Source organism: Pteropus medius, unplaced genomic scaffold, assembly GCF_902729225.1.
Source record: "Pteropus medius unplaced genomic scaffold, Ma_sr-lr_union100, whole genome shotgun sequence".
NCBI lineage: Eukaryota > Metazoa > Chordata > Mammalia > Chiroptera > Pteropodidae > Pteropus > Pteropus medius.
In genome coordinates, this window is record NW_024351073.1 from 6085024 (window position 1) to 6106615 (window position 21592).

At 43.8% G+C, this 21592-nt stretch overlaps 1 protein-coding gene across 1 annotated transcript in view; it reads left to right on the forward strand.

The window, feature by feature from the left end:
* ADAMTS12 (ADAM metallopeptidase with thrombospondin type 1 motif 12) overlaps nt 1–8419 on the forward strand; it is a 260943-nt gene extending 252524 nt beyond the window's left edge. Inside the window, exon 24 of the mRNA XM_039842527.1 lies at nt 6751–8419. Coding sequence (XP_039698461.1) covers nt 6751–6932 — 182 coding nt within the window. The 3' untranslated portion in view covers nt 6933–8419. The remainder of the gene's footprint in view (nt 1–6750) is intronic.
* Nucleotides 8420–21592: the final 13173 nt, after the last annotated feature.

The window sequence follows — 21592 nt, forward strand, 5'->3', positions numbered from 1 at the left end:
ATTTACATTAGAGACTATGAAAACCCTTTTCATGTACCTTGGCTAAGAAAAAACATTTAAAATTAATTTAAAAATTATTACTGAGTATCAGCTATATTCTAGGCATTACCTTCATAGTGATTAAAAAAAAAAAAAGCAAAACCCTCATGCACACTATTCTTGTTTTTTTGTTTGTTTCTTTTTTAATTTGGGGAGTGAGGGGTAGAGAGGGAAAGAAAAAGAGTAAGGAAAGTAATAGGGACAGTATTAAACCCAAAGTTGATACAAATGAACATTTGAGTCAGCAAACTTTCTGTTGAAGAATATTCTTCCAGATGAATAGGATTCCATTCATTCAGCAAATATTGTTGATCACAAGTTACATTTCAGGCAGGTATTAAAAACTGAGGATACATAATTAAGTACAACACAGTCCCTGGTCTCAAGGAACCCAAAGTCATACAGAAACTGTTTGTCAACAGTATTAAAATTGTTCTTCAACTTTTCTTTGTGGGCAAAATATTATCCTTTCAACCTAGACACAGCTGACATCATAGAAACATGTTTCTAACTGTCCCTTTAAATTTCCAAGTATGGTTTCTATTGAATAGGCAGAGACAAATTGGGACCTCCTCTCCAAGTTACCCCTAATTATAAGCAATGTGTGTCCTTTGACTGGGATCCAGTTGGCTGATGAACACAACAAGCCTTCATTATTTTACAATAAGAACTCAATTCAGCATGATGTTAGGCCCATTGTCTAAATGAGCTGCTAAACATAGGCCTGGCACACAGGCTCCCAATATAGGCCACTACTGTCCTCCACTCTTCTTTCCAGTCCCCTGCTCTCAGGCAGGAGGATCCCGGCACCCAGCATGTTCCCAGGGATCTGAGGACCATTGGAAAGCAGAGCTCATGATCTCATGGTTCCCAAGGTCAGGCAAGGACACCAGGTTGGGTGGAGCCTCTTTTAGTCATGTAGGTGTTCACCTAACCTGACAAGTGGGACCCCTGTGTTGAGCAAATAAAGATGCTATGGTCAGGGAAGACCTGTCCATGTGTTCCCCTCCTCCTCCATCACCAGTTCAAAAGATTCATTCTCTTAATGGCAGAGCTTGGGAGGCACTGAGGCAGCATTCACATTCAAGCGCCTCTACATATAAGCTATGTGATGTTGGCTCGTTACTAAGCTGCTCTAGAACCCTCAATTTTTAATAGAATATTTATATCTACAAATGAATTTTTGTGAGGATCAAATGAGATAGTATATTGCCTAGCATGTAGTAAGTGCTTAATAAATTGTATCTGTGTTGTTGTTGTCATGGGGGAGAAGGTGCCTCAGTTTCCTATGGCCCCCATAACAAACTGCCATAAGCTAGGTGAGTTAAAACAACAAAAATTTATTCTCTCACAGTTCTAAAAGCTAGAAGTTCAAGGTCTTGTCAGGACCATGCCTTCTCTCTTAGCTTCTGGTGATTGCCAGCAATCCTTGGTTTTCCTTAGACTGTGGCTGCATAACTCCAATATCTGCCTCCATCATCATACGGCCTTTTTTCTTCTGTGTGTCTTTATGCAGCTTTCTCTTCTATACGTGTTTCTTCCCTTTTTATAAGGACACATTCGTGTTGGATTAAGGGACCAACCTTCTCCAGGATCACCTCACCTTAATTTACATCATAATACATCTGCAGAGAAATATTTTCAGGCTTCTTGTCCAAGATGGTAGCATAGGAAGACCCTGAACTCACCTACTCTCACAAATCGAATTTGTAACTATAGACAGCAATTCTCTCAAAGAAGAGTTGAAGGCTGACTGAATAGCTTCTGCACAACAAATGAGAGAGACCACTTGCAAATGGGTATGAGAGACAGAGACAATGCACTCACCTGCAGTATAGAGGGATCACGCTCAGACTAGCCCAGCCATGGGCACTGCGAAAAAACAGTGGTTTAAAGGAAACCTAAACTGTATGGGAAGGAAATTCATTTACAAATCCTAGAACACTGGCCAATTGAGAGAGGAACTGCAGGAACTCTCTCCAGTGTGAGAAGCTCCAAAGAGCATCATTTGTTACCTTCTCCCTTCACTGTGATCACATGGGCAGGAGCGTGATCCAGGCACTCTAGCCAGCCAGCCAAGGCCATCAGAATATGTACCAAACCCCAGAATCACCTAAGTGTCCATCAATAGACAGCTCCTGGGCTTGTCCCCGGGACTCCTCATGGCCTGCACCCACTCCAGCTAAAGCTCTGGGTCCTGGCACAGCTCACCCTCAAGTCTCCTCCCAGCCTGTTCCAGCTACAGCTTCCAGCTGGCTTCCCAATGCAGCCCCAGTGTGGCTTGCGCCTGGGACTCTCCACAGTTCTCAACCACTCTAGGTACAGCTCCCACCCCCGGTTGGCTGGTCCCTGGGACCTCCCGCAGACCATGTTCACTTCAGCTACAGCTCCAAGCAACCTGCCAAAGTGGCCCTTGCTTGACTTGATCCTGGGACTTGCCATAGCCAGAGCTGACTCCAGGTGCAGCTCCAAACAATCTGCCAAGGTGGTCCTGGTGAAGCTCGCCCGTGGGACTCCCCACGGTTCACACCTACTTTAGCCACAGCTCCAGTCCTGATTTGGCTTCTCCTTGGGAGTTCCCGCAGACCACTCCTGCTTCAGCTACAATTTCATCCACTCTGCCAAGGCAGCCCCCCAAGACTGCCCTCAGCCTCAACCTGCCCCAGCTACAGCCCCAGATGGCCCACCACAGTGGCCCTGATGAAGCTTGCCCAAGGACTTTCCACAGCTGGGACCTGCCCTAGCTCCAACCAGCTTGCCAACACGGCACCAGTGCAGCATGCCCTGAAGTCTCCCGATGGCCCCTGCCCACTACAGCTCCAGCTGGCCTGCCAAAGACACCTGGCACATGCAGTCTACAAAGCTTACAAAGTTTCTACACAAGGCCATTTCTTCAAGACCAAGAGAGATTGCCGCTTCACCTGATTAATAAAAACAAGCACAGAGAGACAGCCAAAATGAGATGGAGAAATATGTTCCAAGTGAAACAAAACCCTAATGAAATGGAAATAAGATAACTAGATAAAGAGTTCAAAACACTGGTTATGAGGCTTTAATAAGTAGTATTGGGAAAACTGGACAGATACATGCAAAAACAATGAAACTAGACCACTTTCTTATACCATATTCAAGAATAAACCCAAAATGGATTAAAGTCTTAAATGTAAGACCCAAATCCATGAAACTCCTAGAAGATAACATAGTAAACTCTCTAACATTGCTCTTAGTAATATTTTTTTCCACTATATCTCCTCAGGCAAGGGAAACAAAGGAAAAGATAAACAAATGGGACTACATCAAACTAGAAAGTTTTTGCACAGCAAAGGAAACCATCAACAGAACAAAAAGACAACCTGCCAAATGGGAGAAGATATTCTCCAATGATGCATCCAATAAGGGATTAATATCCAAAGTATATAAAGAACTCATACAACTTAATACCCTCCAAAAATCTAATTTTTTAAAAAATGGGCAGAAGATCTCAATAGACATTATCCAAAGAGGACATACAGATAGCCAATAGACATGTGCTCATTGTCACTAATCATCAGAGAAATGCAAATTGAAACCACAGTGAGACATCACCTCACACCTGTCAGAAGAGCTTTCATAAATAAATCAAAAAACAAATGTTGGCGAGGATGTGGAGAAAAGGGAACCCTTGTGCACTGTTTGTGGGATTGCAAATTGGCATAGTCACTATAGAAAACAGTATATGGAGCTTCTTCAAATAATTAAAAATAGAACTACTTTATGACCCAGCAATTTCACTTCTGGGTATTTAACTGAAGAAATACAAAACACTAATTTGAAAAGATATATACATCCCTATGTTCATTGCAGCATTATTTACAATAGGCAAGGTATGGAAGCAACCTAAGTGTCCATCGATAGAAGATTGAATAAATAAGATGTGGTACATATACAATGAAATATTAATCAGTCATAAAAAGAATGAAAATTTGTCAATTGTGACCACTTGGATAGACCTGGAGAGTATTATGTTAAGTGAAATAAATCAGATGGTATGGGGCATCTGAACATCAACACAAATGATCAAACCAAATGAAACAGAAACAGACTCAGATACAGAGAACAAACGAATGGTTGCCAGAGGGGAGGGAGTGGTATGGAGAAGGGGAAGGGACTTAAGAAGTGCAAATGGCCAGTTATAAGTCGCAGGGATGTAGTGTAGTGTACAGCATAGGGAATAGAGTTAAAACTATCATCATAACGATATATGGTGACAGATGGTTACTAGACTCATTGTGGTAATCATTTTGTAAGGTACATAAATGCTGAATCATTGCATCGTATACCTAGAATTAATATAATATTGTATGTCAACTACAATTAAAAATTTTTTGAAGACAAAATAAATAAATATTTCCAAACAAGGTCATATTTACAGTTACAGTGATGTTAGGACTTCAACTTTGGGGGACACAAAATTCGGAGGATATAATTTAAGGACTTTAGGGGTCTCTAGGGGGCCCTTTTGTAATGGTAGACACCCTTGAGAGAGATCACACCGTAGGCCTTCGCAGAAAAGATTTGCACATATTCACAGGACAGTTCAAGATAGAGTGTAGGGCCACGTTTGAGCAAACGACACAGGAATACTACCACTTTGGAGGTTGGGGTAGACGGGATCAATGTGATCCAGCATGGCCAAAAGAAGCTTTGTGGAGAGAAGGGATATAAGCTGAGCTTTCACACTTCTCTGGAAGTAGCCCCACAGCACTCACGTACTCATGGCAAAAAAAAAAGGGGGGGGAGTGTGAAAGAGCTGCCCCAGATGCACCTTCTCCATCCACCATCCACAGAGGCTTCAGAGAGCTGAGAAATTGGAACAGCCCTGTCACCCAGGCTTCCTTGCTGGGCCCTGTTCCAAAGCCAGAAGCGTAGGAAGGAAACCTTGCCTTATTCTGAACAGCAGTCCGCATGACCCACAGCCCAGGCCCCATGGAGAATGCCTGCTGCTATGGTGGGGATGTGGGAGACGAAGAGCTCAAATTCCTTTCCACAGTAAGAATACTTGGCTGAAACACACCCTCTCTCTGAAATGTCAGAGGTGTAAGAAGAGGCCTGGGGAAGAAAAGGCTGAGCAATGAAGAGATTTGGGATTCTAGGAGCATTACATGTTACCTATTGCTCGCAAAATGGGATTTGACAGATAACAGAAGACATTTATTTCTCCATTAAAAAAAAGAAGGGGGGAAAAAAAAAAAACAAGGCATCATCAAGGGGATAATGTGTTCTGAGGAGATAAAAAGTATTTTTTGCCTTTATGACCTGAAGGTGAAAAAGCAGAGAGGCAAAAATACTGTCACAGTTTTTGAGTGAAGAGGATATTATCTCAAATTCTACTTTTACTGACATTTCTCTTTATAAAGGACAGTAGCCTGTTTGTGAAAAGGCTTTTCTTCAGGACTATTCAAATCTTTTCTGTAAAAGAGAAAGACAGACAACCAGAGCTCTGAGAGACACTCAAGCAAAGTTTGAGATAATTTCACTTTGTAGAAGAAAGATCTGTTCTGCGGGCCTCACTGAATTCCAGATCGGGAGTTTCTGGGCCAGTGCAGTCTGAGTCCCTCCCACCCATAGCACGTGTGTGGTGGTGGTTCCTGAGACATCTAGTCTCATCCCCTGCTTCAGGTATGAGGAGAGCAGGGCCCCCCCAAAATTAAAGGACTTACTTGCCCAGAGCTAGTTACCAGTAGAATGAAGATTAGAACCCAGGTAACTAATTGTATACTTATTATGGGAATTATTGGTATATGTCTGCTGCCTTTATCTCCATGGGACATTTCTGAAGCAGTGACACTGCTCACTGCTGAAGGATACTCAGGATGCACTGGTTAGCTGGCTAACTGGGTGATGGCATGGCACTCTGAGTGGTATGACTGATAACAGGAAGACATCTGGGGTCAGTACCGCCTGTGTCTAGATCTAGCTGTGCCACTCACTTATCAGCCGGATAACATGCAAGTTCTTAACTTCTGGAGGCCTCACACTCCTCACTTGTAAGACAAAACAAAACAAAGCAAAAACAGTTGTATTTACCTGACAGTACTGCTGTGAAGATTAAATGAAGCGACGCTTGTAAAACATTGCATTCAGCTGTTGAGTAACAGCATTGCACATCGAAACACCTCTAAACTCGGGGCTTTAAAACTATACTCACGTACTGGGGTCAGCTAAGGTTCAGCTGATCTATCTAGGCCTTGGCTGCAAGCTGTAGGTTGGGTCTAGGTCAACTTCTTAAGTCTCTTATCTTCCTTGGTTCAGTGGCTGCATGAGCCAGGTTGTTCTCCTGGTGATGGCAGAAGCTTGTCGGAGCAGTCTCATCCTCTGCACATTCCAAGACCCCACAAGGATCATGTCTACTAACATCCCATTGTCTAACACAAATCATAGGGCTGAACCCAAAGTCGAGAAGTACGGAAATATCCACCACCCACCAGGTGGCCACGGCAAGGGTGGGAATGTTTAACACTGCTACACGAGAGTGAAGAATCCTAAGTGATAATTCAGTTTAACAAACAGTTTGCACCAATACATAATAAATGTTCAGTTTATTATTATGGACTGTTATGGAGCCTTTCTTGGTAGCCATATAACATAAAAAGTCTTCCATTAGTAAAAGTTGTGCTCAGTTACTTACAAGGATAATCTTTGGTGTTTCTTTACTTTTATCTCCTCCCACAGATGGGCTTTGCACCAAGGACAACTTATCAGCCAGTTTCTGCCAGACACTGAAAACCATGAAGAAATGTTCCGTGCCCACCGTGCGGGCTCAGTGCTGCCTTTCATGCTCCCAGACACACGTCGTCCACACCCGAAGGCCTTTGAGAAAGCCACAGTCACTCAAAAACCCTAAAGCATTCTAAATCCAGGAGAAAGCCACCTGCCACCATAGACTGCTGCAGCCTACTGACAGTGACCTGTTCTAGCCCCAGGGACCACTTCATGGAGATTTTATTCTGTGCATTTCAGGTCCAACTTTGGGTCATAACAAAACAAAATCCACTGTGTTTCATTGGCCAGAAAATGTCCCTCACAGGAGGCGTGGGACTGTAACACTTGCTGTTCCCTGATGGGCAGGTGAGATACCTAGGAGAATTAGGCATCTCCTGGGTCTAGCTCCTAGGAAAGGTGCCAGACTAGGCAAGTCTATGAAATGATGTCTCCCCCTACCCAAAGAGAAAAACAAAGAGACCAGATTTTTCCCATACTACCTCAAAAGTATCAAGAAACAAAGCCACACTTATTCAGGAAACAAAGAATCTTGTTAACTGACCTTGGGAGAATCATTCTTTTTTCCTCTCTCTCTCTGCCACTCTGTTCAGGGCAGCTGCTGTTTAAAATGTCATGGGTGAACTTTTAGGAACATTCCTTTAATTCATTCAGACAGAGGACCACTTTCTTCACCTAGTATTCAACTAGGGAAGAAGAGAAAGTGCTGGCTACATCTGTCAGTCTGTCCCTAATCCCTGTAGAGTGGACCTTTGGGCTCTTCAGACTCCCATGCCCACCTAGACACACTAGAATAAGAGGAAACAGGCAGAAACTAAGATTTAGGAAACCTAAGGGATTTAGGTTAGTTACACAGAAGACACTTCTGACCCAAGGATAATTTGCATGAACTCTCTTAAAAAGCAAATGAACAGAAGTCAATTTCTTGCTAGTACAGTTGACCCTTGAACAACACAGGCTTGAACTGCATGGGTCCACTTACACGCAGATGTTTTCAATTAACAGCTTTACTGTTTTCCATTCACCGTTGGGAGTCCGTGGATGTGGAGGGCTGGCTATGTGCATTGATCTACGCCATTTTATATAGGGGTCTTGAGCATCCACGCATTTTGGTATCTGTTGGCGGGGGTTCTGGAACTAATACCCCATGGATACCATGGGATAATTTACATTTGGGGGAGTCAAAAGTTATATGTGGATTTTCAACTGCACGGGGTTCGGCATCCCAACCCCTGCATTGTTCAAGGGGCAACTATAAAAGAAAGGGAACATGGGCCTTTATTCTTCCCATTCCTTTGCAAAAAAGCAAATGAGTCTTCCTGTCTGACTTTCCCTGTCTAGCAATAGTCCCTGCCTGAGTCATCAATCAGCTCAGGTTGGAAAATGGTGTTCCTGAGGAAATATTCCAAAGAAGGAGGTAAATTGATTTAAGTACAAGAACTTAGTACAAATTTGTAGCCTGGAAGAAAAAAAAAAAAAACTTCTCAAAAGTGGGGTAAAGATGACCTATGTAAAGTGCACCTAGTAGTTACTTTTGAGGGTCTTTTACCCGCAGGGAGCAGGCCAGGCAGGGGGAGTCCAAAAAATTGAAATAAAAGGTTTGTTCTAAATCTTCCCACTACCCATCAGGAGCCCAAACAGTGGTCTCAAATTCAAAGCAAATTTCCTGGTTTCTAAGGTTAGGCATTTACATGAACTGGATGGGGCGGGCGGGGTGGGGGGGAGGGGGTGTCGGGAAGAGAGAACGGAGTGGGAGGAGCTTCAACGGGAAGAAACTCTCAGAATCAGCTCTTGACAGAGGGGAAGGGAGGGATGTGGCCTTCATGTAATGGGGTGGCATAGTTTCAGATTCAAGCACAGGTGCAGTTAATGTTCACCGTGGAGCACAGTGTCCCATATCTCCCTTGAATTATCTATCCTTTCAGCAGAATGGTGCTATCGAAAAATGGTGCTAACATCTAGATGGTGGCAGAACTAATATAAACGTATAAGTAGATGTACAAATGGGCAAGTCCTTATACATCTTCCGTTAAATGTATAATGGTGTTGCTGGCCAATGCCAGTTCTGCTTGGATACCAGAAGCTTAAAATTTTTATATTATGTGCTTTTTATTTTTTCAAGCCATCAATGTATACTATTCTGATAAATTTCTGTGGAACATAAAACACTGGGGTTGGAATGAAATTTAAGATCGACCAGAAATGGGAGGAAAGTTTACCTAAAGCCAGGGAATTTATTTCTAGATAATAATTACAGTCTTGTATTCTCTGTCTTTAAATATAAACATTGCTGGCCAGTACAATCTCTGGTGAAATAATAGTTTTAGAGAGAAGATGCTTAAATTGTTAGTGACACGAGTGGAGGAGAACCTGATTTTTTTCTAATGCTGCAATTCGCAAAGACTGTCCTTAAAGTATAGTGTAGGCTTTCAGGGGGATTAATTTAGTAAACCGGATGGATTGAATCTGTACTGTACTATCATAGGGTTATACATTTCATCAGACCTGATATGACCAGTCTGAAAAACTCAGGAACAAACTCGGCTTCCTACTGACCTCAACAAACTAGGCAGGATTTCCCAAAATACAAAAATGTTATTTATGACCCACGTGGCGAAGATGGTAGAAATGTAAGGCTCCATTCTAGGCCTTTCTCCAGTTTCTCAAAAGGAGAATATTGGCCCCTATTCATGCATCATGGACATGCACTTCCTGTATTGAGGCTGTCCTGTAAGACAGTTGTGTGGCATCTGTCAGTCTGGACCCCAGGATAAAGATAGCACTTGCTATTGGAGTTGTCTGATATGGTCGTTGCCTTGACAATCACTCAGCTTTGGATCATCAGGGTTTTGACAGGACCTGATGCTTGTAATAAGAGAGGAGGCTCAGATTAACAGGGAGACTGAAGACAAGAACATAGATGGTGTCTTTGCTGTTTCTTTGGTGCTCACAGGGGCCAACATGAAGCAGCATTGTTGGTTTATTTCATTCATGTCCTTCCTTCCTTCCCAACTTGAACAAGCAAGTGAGAAGTGTAACAAGAGACACTGGATACATGTCTGTCATGAACCAGAGAGGGCCGCCACAGGGCCTGGTGCTCAAATACACTAAGGTTCTCAAACTCAGTTTGGTTTACATTGCCTTTCACAGTGACAAGAGTTAGCTCTTCTCTGGAAAGTTGAGTTAATTCTTGAACATTAACGTAACGTAATTCAACACGGTGAGAAAACAATATTTCAAGAGACTAGTGAATCCTTTTCTAAAATAGGAAATCATTTCATGACACAAACAACTGCCTCTTCGTAGGACTGACTTGTTTTATGATGGGTTTTCTTAAACAAGAGCATACCTCCATCCAATCTCCCAACACCCAAGTCTCTCCTTGGTGGAGTCATCCCAATGTGATGCTTTCAGATATTTAGTGAACGTTTTTGATAACTCAAGTTTCTGAAATAACGTGAGGGATTTAGATTGTTTCAGATCATAATTTTCCAATTGGCTAAAATCCTCCAAAGCTACACATTGCCACCCCAGAGATTGCAGGGCTCAGTTCTTCTCGCTTCTGACATGAAGATGAAGTCCTGGGACTGTGTCTCGCACACAGTGCACGGAGAGTCACTTTCAAGAGACCACGTAACATGAACTGTCTGGTGCTACAACTTAGCTAACATATTTGATGCTATTCCTGGTTTTTGTATTGCTAATTCTAATATTGTTAGTATTATTATTTTAAGTTATACCACTAAAAAACATGGTTGGGGAAGCACAATTCTACCTATTATTATCCTCCAAAGTGGTTATATGATGTATATGGCCCAACCCATTGCCCTCTCTGCATCTCTATGCTGCTTTGCCAGGCCCAGCCTCAAGGAGTACCCTACTGGGTACCCCAATATTTAAAAGCAGACTGTAATCATAGCCTGCCATTGTATGGCATCAATAAATGGGCAAACTCATTGATGTTTCCATGTGATTCATTTATCCCTGCTGTGAGACTTCCCCCCCCACCCCCCACCGGTGGTACCCTGGAGTTTAGCAACCCAGAGGAGGATGCTGTCAATTTCTTCCTCCCACACCCTTTGCAGATTACCTCCTACTCCACCCCTAGATCAGTATGTCAATAAATGAGTCATATCCCAGGCGAGGTAGAACCTAGGTCTCTTCTCATGAATGATTATGCAACAACTGACAAACTATCAGATGATAATCTGAAGTGTTGCCTAAAATTCTCCACAATACTAGATCCAGTGTATCAGACTTACAACTTACAGCATAACCTACCTACTCCTTCATCTTATCCAAAGTGTAGACATGATGCTGAAGAGAAAGTAACTCCCATCTAGAGGAATTTGCTTTGGAAATCTAATGCTTTTTCAAAGATGGTACACGGCGTAGTATGTGCAACCAGCAAAGGCAGAGTTTGGATGTATGGACATGGAACCCACTCGTGTGGAATGAGGAAAAGCATTGAGACAGGGAGGAGCCAGGCCTCTGTTGGCGGTTCCTAAAACGTTCGAGGGCACACAGGGTGGTAGGAATCTGCTTTCGGTCAAGAAGACATCACAGGAGGCCATGAACACCTCCTTTTTTTACCTTAAAAACTCTTCTGTGACCGCTAGGTAACATCCTACAAAGCTCAGCTCAAAATGCTACTTCCCCTGAGAAGCCTCCACTGACCCTGCCAGAAAGACTAAGGCACTTCTCTGCTCCTTCTTCGCTTTGTTCATTTTCCTATAGAATAGTTCTTAATCCAGGGTATGTGACAATGTCTGCAGACATTTTTGGTTTTCCCAACTGGTGGGGGAGGAGGGAGTGCTACTGACATCTAGTGAGGAGAAGCCAAGGAGGCTGCTAACATTCTACAGGACAGCTCCTCCCTGCAACAAAGAATTCTCTAGTTCAAAATATCAATAGTTTTGAAGGTGAAAAACTCTGCACTGGAACAGTTATCACCTTGGAATGAGTACCAGAGTTCCTGGGTAGGGTGAAACTAGCTTACTCTTTAAAATTCAGACCTCATAAAAGGACTGATGAGGTAGATCAGAAAACTTCCAAAGAAGAAAATAATATATCAGGATGCAAAGCACACCAGCTTGATAAAAGCAACTTAATATTGGAGGGAAAGGAAGATCGCTCCAAGAGTCTTGGACCAGCCCCTGGTACCCCAGGTGTCCCAACCCTAGAGCCAGGGGCAATAAACCAAAAGCAAGCAAAATGGAAAAGTAACATGTTAGAGGGTTGGAATAAACATCCTCCTCCAACTGAGGTTTCTAACCAAAGAATAGAATCAGCCAGATCAAAATAACAGCTTTACAAATGATGAAGTCTTAGAGAGCATATCTTGAATACAAATGGAAAAGAGCTTTCCCACCTGTCTCCACACCTCCAGGGTTTAGGTTTAAGAGGAAGGGAGTTGGGAGTGGGATAAGATGGGGAAGAAGCGGGAGGGGGGAGAGAGAGACAAGAGAAAGAGAAAGAGAGAGAGAGAGAGAGAGAGAGAGAGAGAGAGAGAGATTACTCAATGCACTAACCTCAGTACAATTATCAAACATCAAACATCATCAATAACAGCATTCCCTCCTGCACAGAGATGAGCACTTAATAGGGAACCGTAAAGGTCCTAAAGGAATTTCCCAATACTATCCACCCTGGGAATGGAGTGCTCTTATTTATATGGGAGAGAGGTAAGATTAGCATGAAAAGAAGAGATGGCCGATGGAGAAAGCATTATCTGAAAATCGTTCCTTTCTCATAAATACTAAATGATGGTGTGATTTTTTTAAGGTCATAATAACAGGACTTGGAAGAAGTCGTGTAAAAGCGAGACACAGAAGTTAATGAGAGAGTGGCCCTGCCATCTGTGCTCACGCCCCCACTGAGCATTGCCCTCTCCCTTTAGTTGTAGAGCCTGGCTCACCCCCATCTCCAACTTAGTAGGATGTTGCCAGAACTAGAGCTCCTTGGTGATGGTACCTGCAGCCTTCACAATGAATGACAGGATATGGTGCCTGGGGCCAAGGTAACATCAGTGGAGTCCCAAAAAGGCAGCACAGTCCAGCTGGAGCCTGACATCAGGCATCAGCCAGCTGAAGGCTCTCCTGCCCCAATGCCAGCTGTGGTGGCCCTGGCACCACTCCACAGCTTCCTCTTTGATTCCTAGAGCAAAGGGAAACATCCCCACAGTCAGCTGTGCCCGGACAGGATGATAATGCTTCCCGAGAGAAAGACTGTGAGAGAACTAGTCCACCAGAGGCGTTCTGTTGTTGCTCCCAGAAATATTGGAGAGGAATCTGCAGGGGCTGGAATTCCCTCAGGGCAGGAGGGAGCAAAACCAGGGGAAAACTCTTTACTATCACTAACATTGTATTCTTAACCCCAGGCTGCGAAGGACCTGCTAACAATATTTTTGCCTATATGCTACTCCTCTAGATGCAACTTTTTGAGGAGAGGGAACATATTGTTTGGCATTTCTATTCCTGGAACCTTGTCCTCTGCCTGGTACATAGTATGTGCTCAATAAAAATGAATTGATTAAATCGATGCCAAGTTAAGGAGCTAAGGGAAACAAATAAAGGTCTTTTAGCAACTAAGAGAAGGAAGCTTATCCTAGAAACTGAACTTAGCCATTTAGAACCAACACAGAGAGCAAAACTAACCATCAAAACCAGTAATGAACAATTAATTACAACAGTAACTAACAGTATTTGTGAAAGCACAGGATTTCTCCACAGGATCCAGAGAGTAAAACTAAGGAGTCCATATTTCCACTTCACTAATGCCCGCTGCTTGTCCTCTTTCTGAGATTTTCCCCAGTGTTCGGAGAGGCAGTATGATGGAAAGCAAGCCAACTAAACTGGGGGCAGAACTGGGTGCTAACCTCAGTTCCACCACCTCCAAACTGTGGACTTTGGGTAAGTCTTGGGCAATCAGTTACTTATATTTCTGTCTGTCTCTTCCAATGGGCAATGAGTTCCCTGATGGCACAAGTCGTTCCTTATTCATCATTATACCCCCAGTTCTCACTGCCATGCCGTGCCTGGCATGGAGAGGGTGCCTAGTAGAGTCGAATGAATGGATATACGGACAACTCTGCTTGTGAAGAAAGGGTGCTGGTCTAAGTCGAAGTGCCCAAGGGATGTGAAAAACCACAAGGAAAACATGATGCAGTTTCCGAATCATCAACTTGATTCAAACTGGAAGAAGGAAGCATTTTGTAAATAAAATACATACGGGAGAGTATGGAGTATAAATTTTTAAAATAAGATAGGAAACTTCGAGGGCATTTCCTCAACCATAGGGGCCACTTCAGTGAAGCCCCTGGGCCTCTTCCTTGCCTCAGTGGTTCTTGGGTAGAAATGCTTAACTCTGGATTCAGTGCTCTCTGAGGTCAGATTTGCTCTGATATTCTATGGCATGATAATATATAATCTGGCCACTTGAAAATCCCACTGGACATCACCCTCTGTCCCTCCCCTCCTACACAGTTTCTCACTGCAGTCCTTCCTGAAGGCTCGCTATTTGCTAACCCATTTTTCCTGGCATAGTCAATAAAGTGTTGATGGCTGCTGACTCGCTTTTTCCACTCCATCCCTTAGCCCCACCACCATCACGTGATCCTGCATCTCACCTATGAGCAGGATGCAAAGTAAAAAATGCTACTCTTCCGGTTTCAACCCACAGCAGCTAATTGCCAGGTGTTCTTCAGACCATGACTCTGAGGATGGAATGAGCAATCCATCCAAGGCATTTTAACTGGCTGGTTTGTTTACACTGGTCAGAGGCAGGGGGTCGGGTAGCTGCTTCTACCAAAGGCGATAAGCTGCAAGGTTCCTCTTACTATCACTGCAACCCAACCTACCCCCAAACTTAGTGGTGTAAAAAGAGCCACCACTTTGTTGTGCTCACCGATTCTGTGGGTCAGGGATTCAGGCAGGACCCAGAGGGACAGAGTGTCTCTGCTCCCTGATGTTGAGAACTGCAAAAACTTGACATGAATGATTCTGCCCAAACTTTGCCCTGCACTAAGAGACGTCACCATAGCAACCCAAGGCCATGTCCCTGGGATGATGCAGTCTGCCTTGAGTTTCTGTCTGGAAAGATCAACCATGACAAGAGAATTTAGCATTTGTCCCAACCAACATTTGATGCTGGGCCCCTGATTTTCCTTTTCTTAGAGCATTTATTAAAAACTTATGAAGTATTGTAAATCCTTTCTCTGTCCCTTCGAGATGTGTATATATCCCCTACAACCCAGGATTGTTTCTCTCAAGGACCTGAAAGTCATTCCTTTGAAATGCTATCATCAGAAAAGAGGCTGTCCCCCAGCCTCTGTGGGAAGGTAGAAGCCCAACTTTGACAGATGCCAGTTAGCAGACACAAATGACCTAATCACATGGACATTGACCAACCCTCTTACCTGATTTTAATAATTTTTCACTTTCGGACTCTGCTCCATCCCCCTTCTCACTCTTCCTCCCTACTTTCTCATTCTCCCTTTAAAATGTCCAGTTACCTTTGTACAAATCAGTGAACTCACAAAACTGGGGTCTCTCTGGATATTCAAGGGGACAGGAAACAAACCCACCTCAATGGAAAAAGTGACAAACAATTGGGACTATGATTAAAAAACCACCACATGTGCCAAGTTCCAAGTTCTACCTACAGTAGAACTTCATTATTCAAATTCTATATTTGCAAAATTGCCTATTTGTTAAAATTTATTTATAACTCCAAAATCGATACTAGTGGAACGCTCACAGATATGTGCAGAGCTGCAAAAAATGTGAGTCACCCTCGTGCATGTTCCCAGCTTTGCCTGCTCTGCTTATTTCAGCTTTCATACTGTAAACTAGTATCCTTTTCACAACTGAGTTAGTGTCATGTTTTTGGTATGTAAATGCTTTTTGTTGGTGATTTTGCTGTTTCAAGTGGCCTCCAAGTGCAGTGCTGAAGTGCTGTCTGGTGTTTGCAAGTACAAGAAGGCTTTGATTTGCATTGCTAAAGTTTGCCAGAACACTGGGCTCACGTGATCTCCACAAAGCGGGATATTATACAACCACGGGGGTTGGGGGGAAAAGCATTCATATTGTATTTTATCATCATAAGCCTGCAAGAAGCACAGCACCAGTCTACAAGCTCATACAAGAATGCTCATACAGCTTTATCAAAATAGTCAAAACACTGGAAACAGCCCTGGTGTCCATTCATCAACAAACTGTGATGTATTTATACGATGCAATACTGCTCAGCAATAAAAAGGAAATGAAGTATTGATACGTGTGACAGTATGTAAGACCCTCAAGACGTGCTGAGTGCAAGAACTTTTGCCCAAAAGAATACATACTACGTGTTTTTTTAATGAAATTTGAAAGTAGGCAAAATCAATTTATATTGGAAAAAAAAAATCAGAATAGCTATTGCCCCTAGGGGTTGGGTGGGAGTGGAGATTGACTAGAAAGGGCAGGTGAGATAAGACGAGGCTCCAACCCCAGAATTTCTGACTCAGAGCCAAGAATTTGTGTTTCTACTAAGTTTCCAGGTGATCAATCTGTTGCTGCTCATCTTGGGAATCCCACTTTGAGAACAGCTGCTCTAAGCTAGCCTCGCTTGATAGAGCGGACACCTCAGGTGCCCACGCACGGCCATGCATCCGTTTGCTTTCTGCTCCAGACCACCCTCATGTGCAGGGGAGTGAAGACTGCCAGGGGCAACTCTCAACCAATGGGAGATAAGTAGCGGATAAATGTTCTGACCACCGCCCCCGCCCCGCCATCCTCCAGGCTCACAAAGCAGGAGGATGCCGCATGCTTCTCAGGAGGTCCTGGCACGGTTGAGCCTCAGTTGCCCACAGCAGCAACCTCTGTAACACACTCTGAGGTTGGCTTTTCCTCCCTCCCTGTCTCACTCCCGGCTCCCTCACTTCTGTTTGCTGAGATCACCTCCCAAATAAAGTACTCGCATCCAAGTCCTTGTCTCGGCTCTGCTTTTGGGGAACCCAAACTAAGATAATTGGGAGATGAAAGGATACAAAATATGATCTCAAGGGCGACATCTGATGTCGCCGTAGAAAAGAAAGAGTGGACAGTGACTCTGGACGTGCTGCCTCCTTATCAAATCAGGTGTTTCTACATGTCGCATTTGAACCTAGGGTGCTTGCTTGGTTCTTCTGCAGGCCAGGATTTACCTGCTCTCACAGTCTGGCCTTGGTTGGGACAGAGTCCAAGGTGGTTACTTGGCGTCAGAGGGATGAGTACAGATGGCTCGGTATCAAGCTCCATTCTTCCTACTGGTCCGTCATGCTCATTTCCCAGGCTACTCCCTGGATTCTGACCTCTAGTTTCCCAGATGTTCAGCCTGCCCTCTGAGCCCCTTAGAGAATCTCCTGATCACAAATTTAATGCCTCACATTTCCGATGTGAACCCTATTTCCTTGGGATTAAATCTGATCCTTGTCCATCAGGAGAAGGGTTGGTTAAAATGACTTTTCCCAACCTCTTCACGTACGGAACACAGAAGACCATATACATGTGGTCCACTGCAATCATCTAAGACCTCTAGTGGCCAGAGGAGACCAGGTGTAGCCACTGAGCACTGAGGGGTTCAGAATCTCAGGCACACCTGTACTCTCCACTCCCAAAGTATTAAACGCAGATACTATCAATACTCACAGGAACAAGAACCACAGCTTTCTGGATTCGAGGGAATGAAATATTATCAACCCTCAGTGAGGAGGAATTTGGGGACAGCAAGCCCGGCCCTGGGTGCCCTCCACGCCCCCACAGCCCAGGCACCAGCCTAGCAAGCTCACATCTCCACTTCCCTCACGGCCTCTTCGTGATGCATTTCTGGACACTGCTGCTTGGGTTCTTCCAGGGCGAGGGGAGTTCTGGTTTCCTAATCGCCTCCCTTTCCTGAACCTCTCCGGTTTTGCTTCATCTCAAATCTGTCCCCAGGTCATAGTCACTGCCTGGGTCACAAACCTGGGCCTAGTAGTGTGGGCTGCCCCCTGGTGGCTGTCTTTGGGAAGAGACAACTTCACTAGCAGCACACAGGGCTGGTATTTCCTATTTAAAGTCTAACACATGTCAAATTATAATCTTGTAGACCTGAAAATTATGCTGTTATTTTTTTACCCCCAATAAATGTGGTGTAAAAAATGAAAATCAGCAGCAAGTTTCAACAGGAAAGAAGGTCCTCTTGAGGAGAAATTAGAGTGGCAGACAATGAGTGCTGATTAGCTAATAAGGGAGAACACCTTTCTCTAACTCGGTGGAAATAATGGCAAAAGAAGTCCAGTGGGCAGAGCTCCAGGGGATCCGCTTAAATCCACAGCTGCACAAAATGACAATTTGTTTTCGGCTGATTGTCCTGCATCTGTTCTTGATTTCAGACAACAGATAAACTAATGAAGCATGAGATTAAATTAGCTCTCTCTGGCCCTTGTGAATTGAAAAATGGATGAGTTATGTATTGCGGAGGAGGCAATCGCCCTTTATGCTTTTATGATCCACTAAAGAGCAGAACATTAAGGAAACTTCTTCATTTGTCTGCTGGTTGAGAATTAGCTCAGCTGAATGGGTGTCTGAACCTCAGCAGGTATAGAAGGAAGATGCTAGCTGAGAATCGTTTCCTCTCAGGAAGATACAACTCTGGGAGAAAGCAGGTTATTTTTAAACTAAACTGTCAGATTACTGGGAGTTAGGGAGATTGGAAATGAAGGTAGTAGAGCTGTGGGCCTCCGTTATAAAGATTTTTGTAGGGATTTTGTTTTTTTTTAAGATAATCATCAAGCTGAAATCTTGTTATTTGTCCATAGTATTCCTAGGTTCATAAATATATACATTATACAGCATAATTCCAAATGCAGCTTCCCTCAAGATGCATTTGCTAAGCTTTGTTCATGACTTCTGAGGTCCTAAGTAGGAAGAGAAAATATCCACTCTGTCCAAGAAAACAAAGAAGGATCTTCTGGAGGGTCTTAGCAGGTTATTTGGCAGGTGATCCTCTGGACTATGTCTGGTTTGTCATGACCTTGTCCAGGGTCTTTGGTGAACCAGAGCTGTTCTCCTGCCATGTAAGACAGTGTATGTGAAACAGTGGAAACCTAGTGTAATTCTCTGGTTCCAGCATTCATTCACTTGTTTATAAAGATTTTATTGACTTCCCATTATACAACTAGCACTGTGCTTTAAGCTACGGTCAATTCAAAGAAGTATTAAGACAAGTCGCCACCCTCAAGGAGTTTGCCATCCAGCAGAGAGCTAATCCAAACATCTAAAAAGAGACATTCAAAAGCAAAAATACAGTAAAAAAGAATAATTCAAAAGGCACCACAAAGCAGAATAGTTATTGAACAGAGAATCAGAATAACAAGCGATCAGAGTTTGGAAAGATCACCCACAGGGAGAAAATCATCTCCTAGCCTAATCTTAACACGGTCTCTCAAAAGACTTGAGCCCCACAACCAAAAGCAAATGGGAAGTAATTCAAAGTTTGCTGGTCTTTCTCAAAGAACGTGACAGAATGCAACTCAAAACTCCTTTCTTGTTGTCCCACATTCAGAAAGGGTAAATTTTCTGAAACCCCAGTTCTTCCAACAAGGTTTTAGGAACCCAACCCTTCCCTATTCATCTCCAGGCCCAAGTCCCTCTAACTACTCTTAATTGGCAACTTAAACCCCACAAATGGCCTTGTCAATGACAGAACCCTCCTTGGAGGGTAAGAACAGGAGGGAAGCTGGGCAGGCAAAAACAAAACACAAATTCTCCGTAGCAGGCCATCATTTTAGGGTGGAATAGGAAAAAGGGAACACAGCAGCATTGATAACCTCTGTTCCCTTCATTAATAAGATCAGCAGATGGATGGGATCCGCCACCCGTAGAAGTCACCTCAGGCTATGTAATATCAGATGTGGCCAGGGAGATAAGACACTGGCAGCGATGTTCTCTTAGAGAAATATTTTGAAATATTCATATTTAATTCCAACATTTGAATTATGATTTAGCCAAACTACCCTAAATCTACTTGTATTTATTAAATGGGCTTAGGAATGTTAATTCACTGCATACTGTTAACATGCTATGAAAATCGTGCACACACGCGTCTGAGTGAAGCAGAAGGACCGTCTGTTAGTATGTGTTTGCTCTATATTCATTTGTGTTAGCTTCTGCTAACCTTCCCTTGCAAAGAACAGCAGTCACCAATGTCTCAAGGAAAAAATATGTTTGAAGGACATTTGTAAAATTTACTACCTAAGCTTATTCATACCAGTATATAACTTTTGGCTTCAGTTCATGGAACATTGACAAAATCTGTGCTCATCCCCCTAGCCAAAGCAGTAAGAGTTGGAATTGGAAATCTAGCCTAGCTGTGCCAACCTGTGAAAGCCAGCTGAGGCACAAGTGACAGAATTGATCTCCTGAGGAAGAAACATGGGAAAAGCCATCAGTTGCTCTTCGTAGAGCCCAGAGGAGGCAGGCAAAGACAAAAATATGCATGTGCTTTTTCTACTACTTTGCAAAAGACAAAAATCATTCACCACACTATACAAAATCACCATCAGCTGATAAAGTACTGCTGGAAATATAATAAATTGACATTCTGGTTTGTATATCTATTTCCTGTGAGTTTGGTTAGTATAAGTCAATTTCTCTAAATTGATAAAATTCAGTTTCTGAAGCTGCCAAGCTGAAGGTCAGATGTTGAACTATGACTGACCCATCCCCCATCACCACCAAATGCCACCTCCTGAGGCCCCATCTGATCACCCACAGTGGCATCTAAACCTCTGCTCTCCCCGATCTCACTCGGCAGGTGTCTGGTAGGAAAAACATGTTCTGAGAATTTCAATGTCTAGCACAGTGCCTTGTACATCGTAAGAATTTAATCACTTTATCGAAATAATCTTTTATTCATCCATTCATAGGAGACATGTGTGGTCAAGAAGCTGGAACTTGGTGGAAGAGGCAGCTAATGTAAGGGGTGGGAGGAGGGGAAGGAGGAGGAGGAGGTGGAGGTGAGAATGCACAGGTCGTGCTTAGGGGCGTAAAAGCGGCCTATCTGGAATAGAGAATGTAGTAGGGTGTGTGTGTTGGGGTTAAGAAGTGGATGTGAGGAGCAGAATACCAAAGAGGCTGAAATGCAGAGACAGTGTCCTGTCCTATCCGCCCACCAAGACAAGAGACCAGGGGCACAGCTGGGGCCATCTGCGAGTAGACTGGATGGATCCCTCCTCCTGATCCTCCTGTCTGTGCTAATCCCAGCCTGTTGCAGCCCAGGCAGTCAAGGGAGGCATATGCCAGGTTTCTCTAAAGCTGCCTAAGGTTCTTTTCTATCAGGCAAGAGGTTGGTGTCTTTCCTTCACATTCTGGCCCCAGAGAGATGCTTGCTTAGGCTTGCCGCTAGTATTTGTGGAACCTGAAATGAGAGTACAATTAAAGATCCATATACCAAACGTCTTAGTGTTTAAAAGTTGTCAAACAAGCTACATCCTCAGCCCAGCCTACTCCCCAAGGACCACCCTTGTGACTGAGAGGCTAAATGAGCCACCCTGGGCCAGCCCTGCCTCCTGAGAACATGGTGGCCCAAACGCAACACTCCTGGGTGATGACTGAACCAAAATCCATGAAGGAGACTAACCTGGCCAAGCTCCTATGGTGTCGAGACAGGCTGGTCCCCCTCCCCATCTCTCACTTCTCCAACTCAAAGTCTGCAGGCGATTCTAAACACCTTCTAAAACCCTATCGTACAGGCAGAGCAAAGGAAGGGAGGACAGTTCTAGGGACCCTGGTCTGCC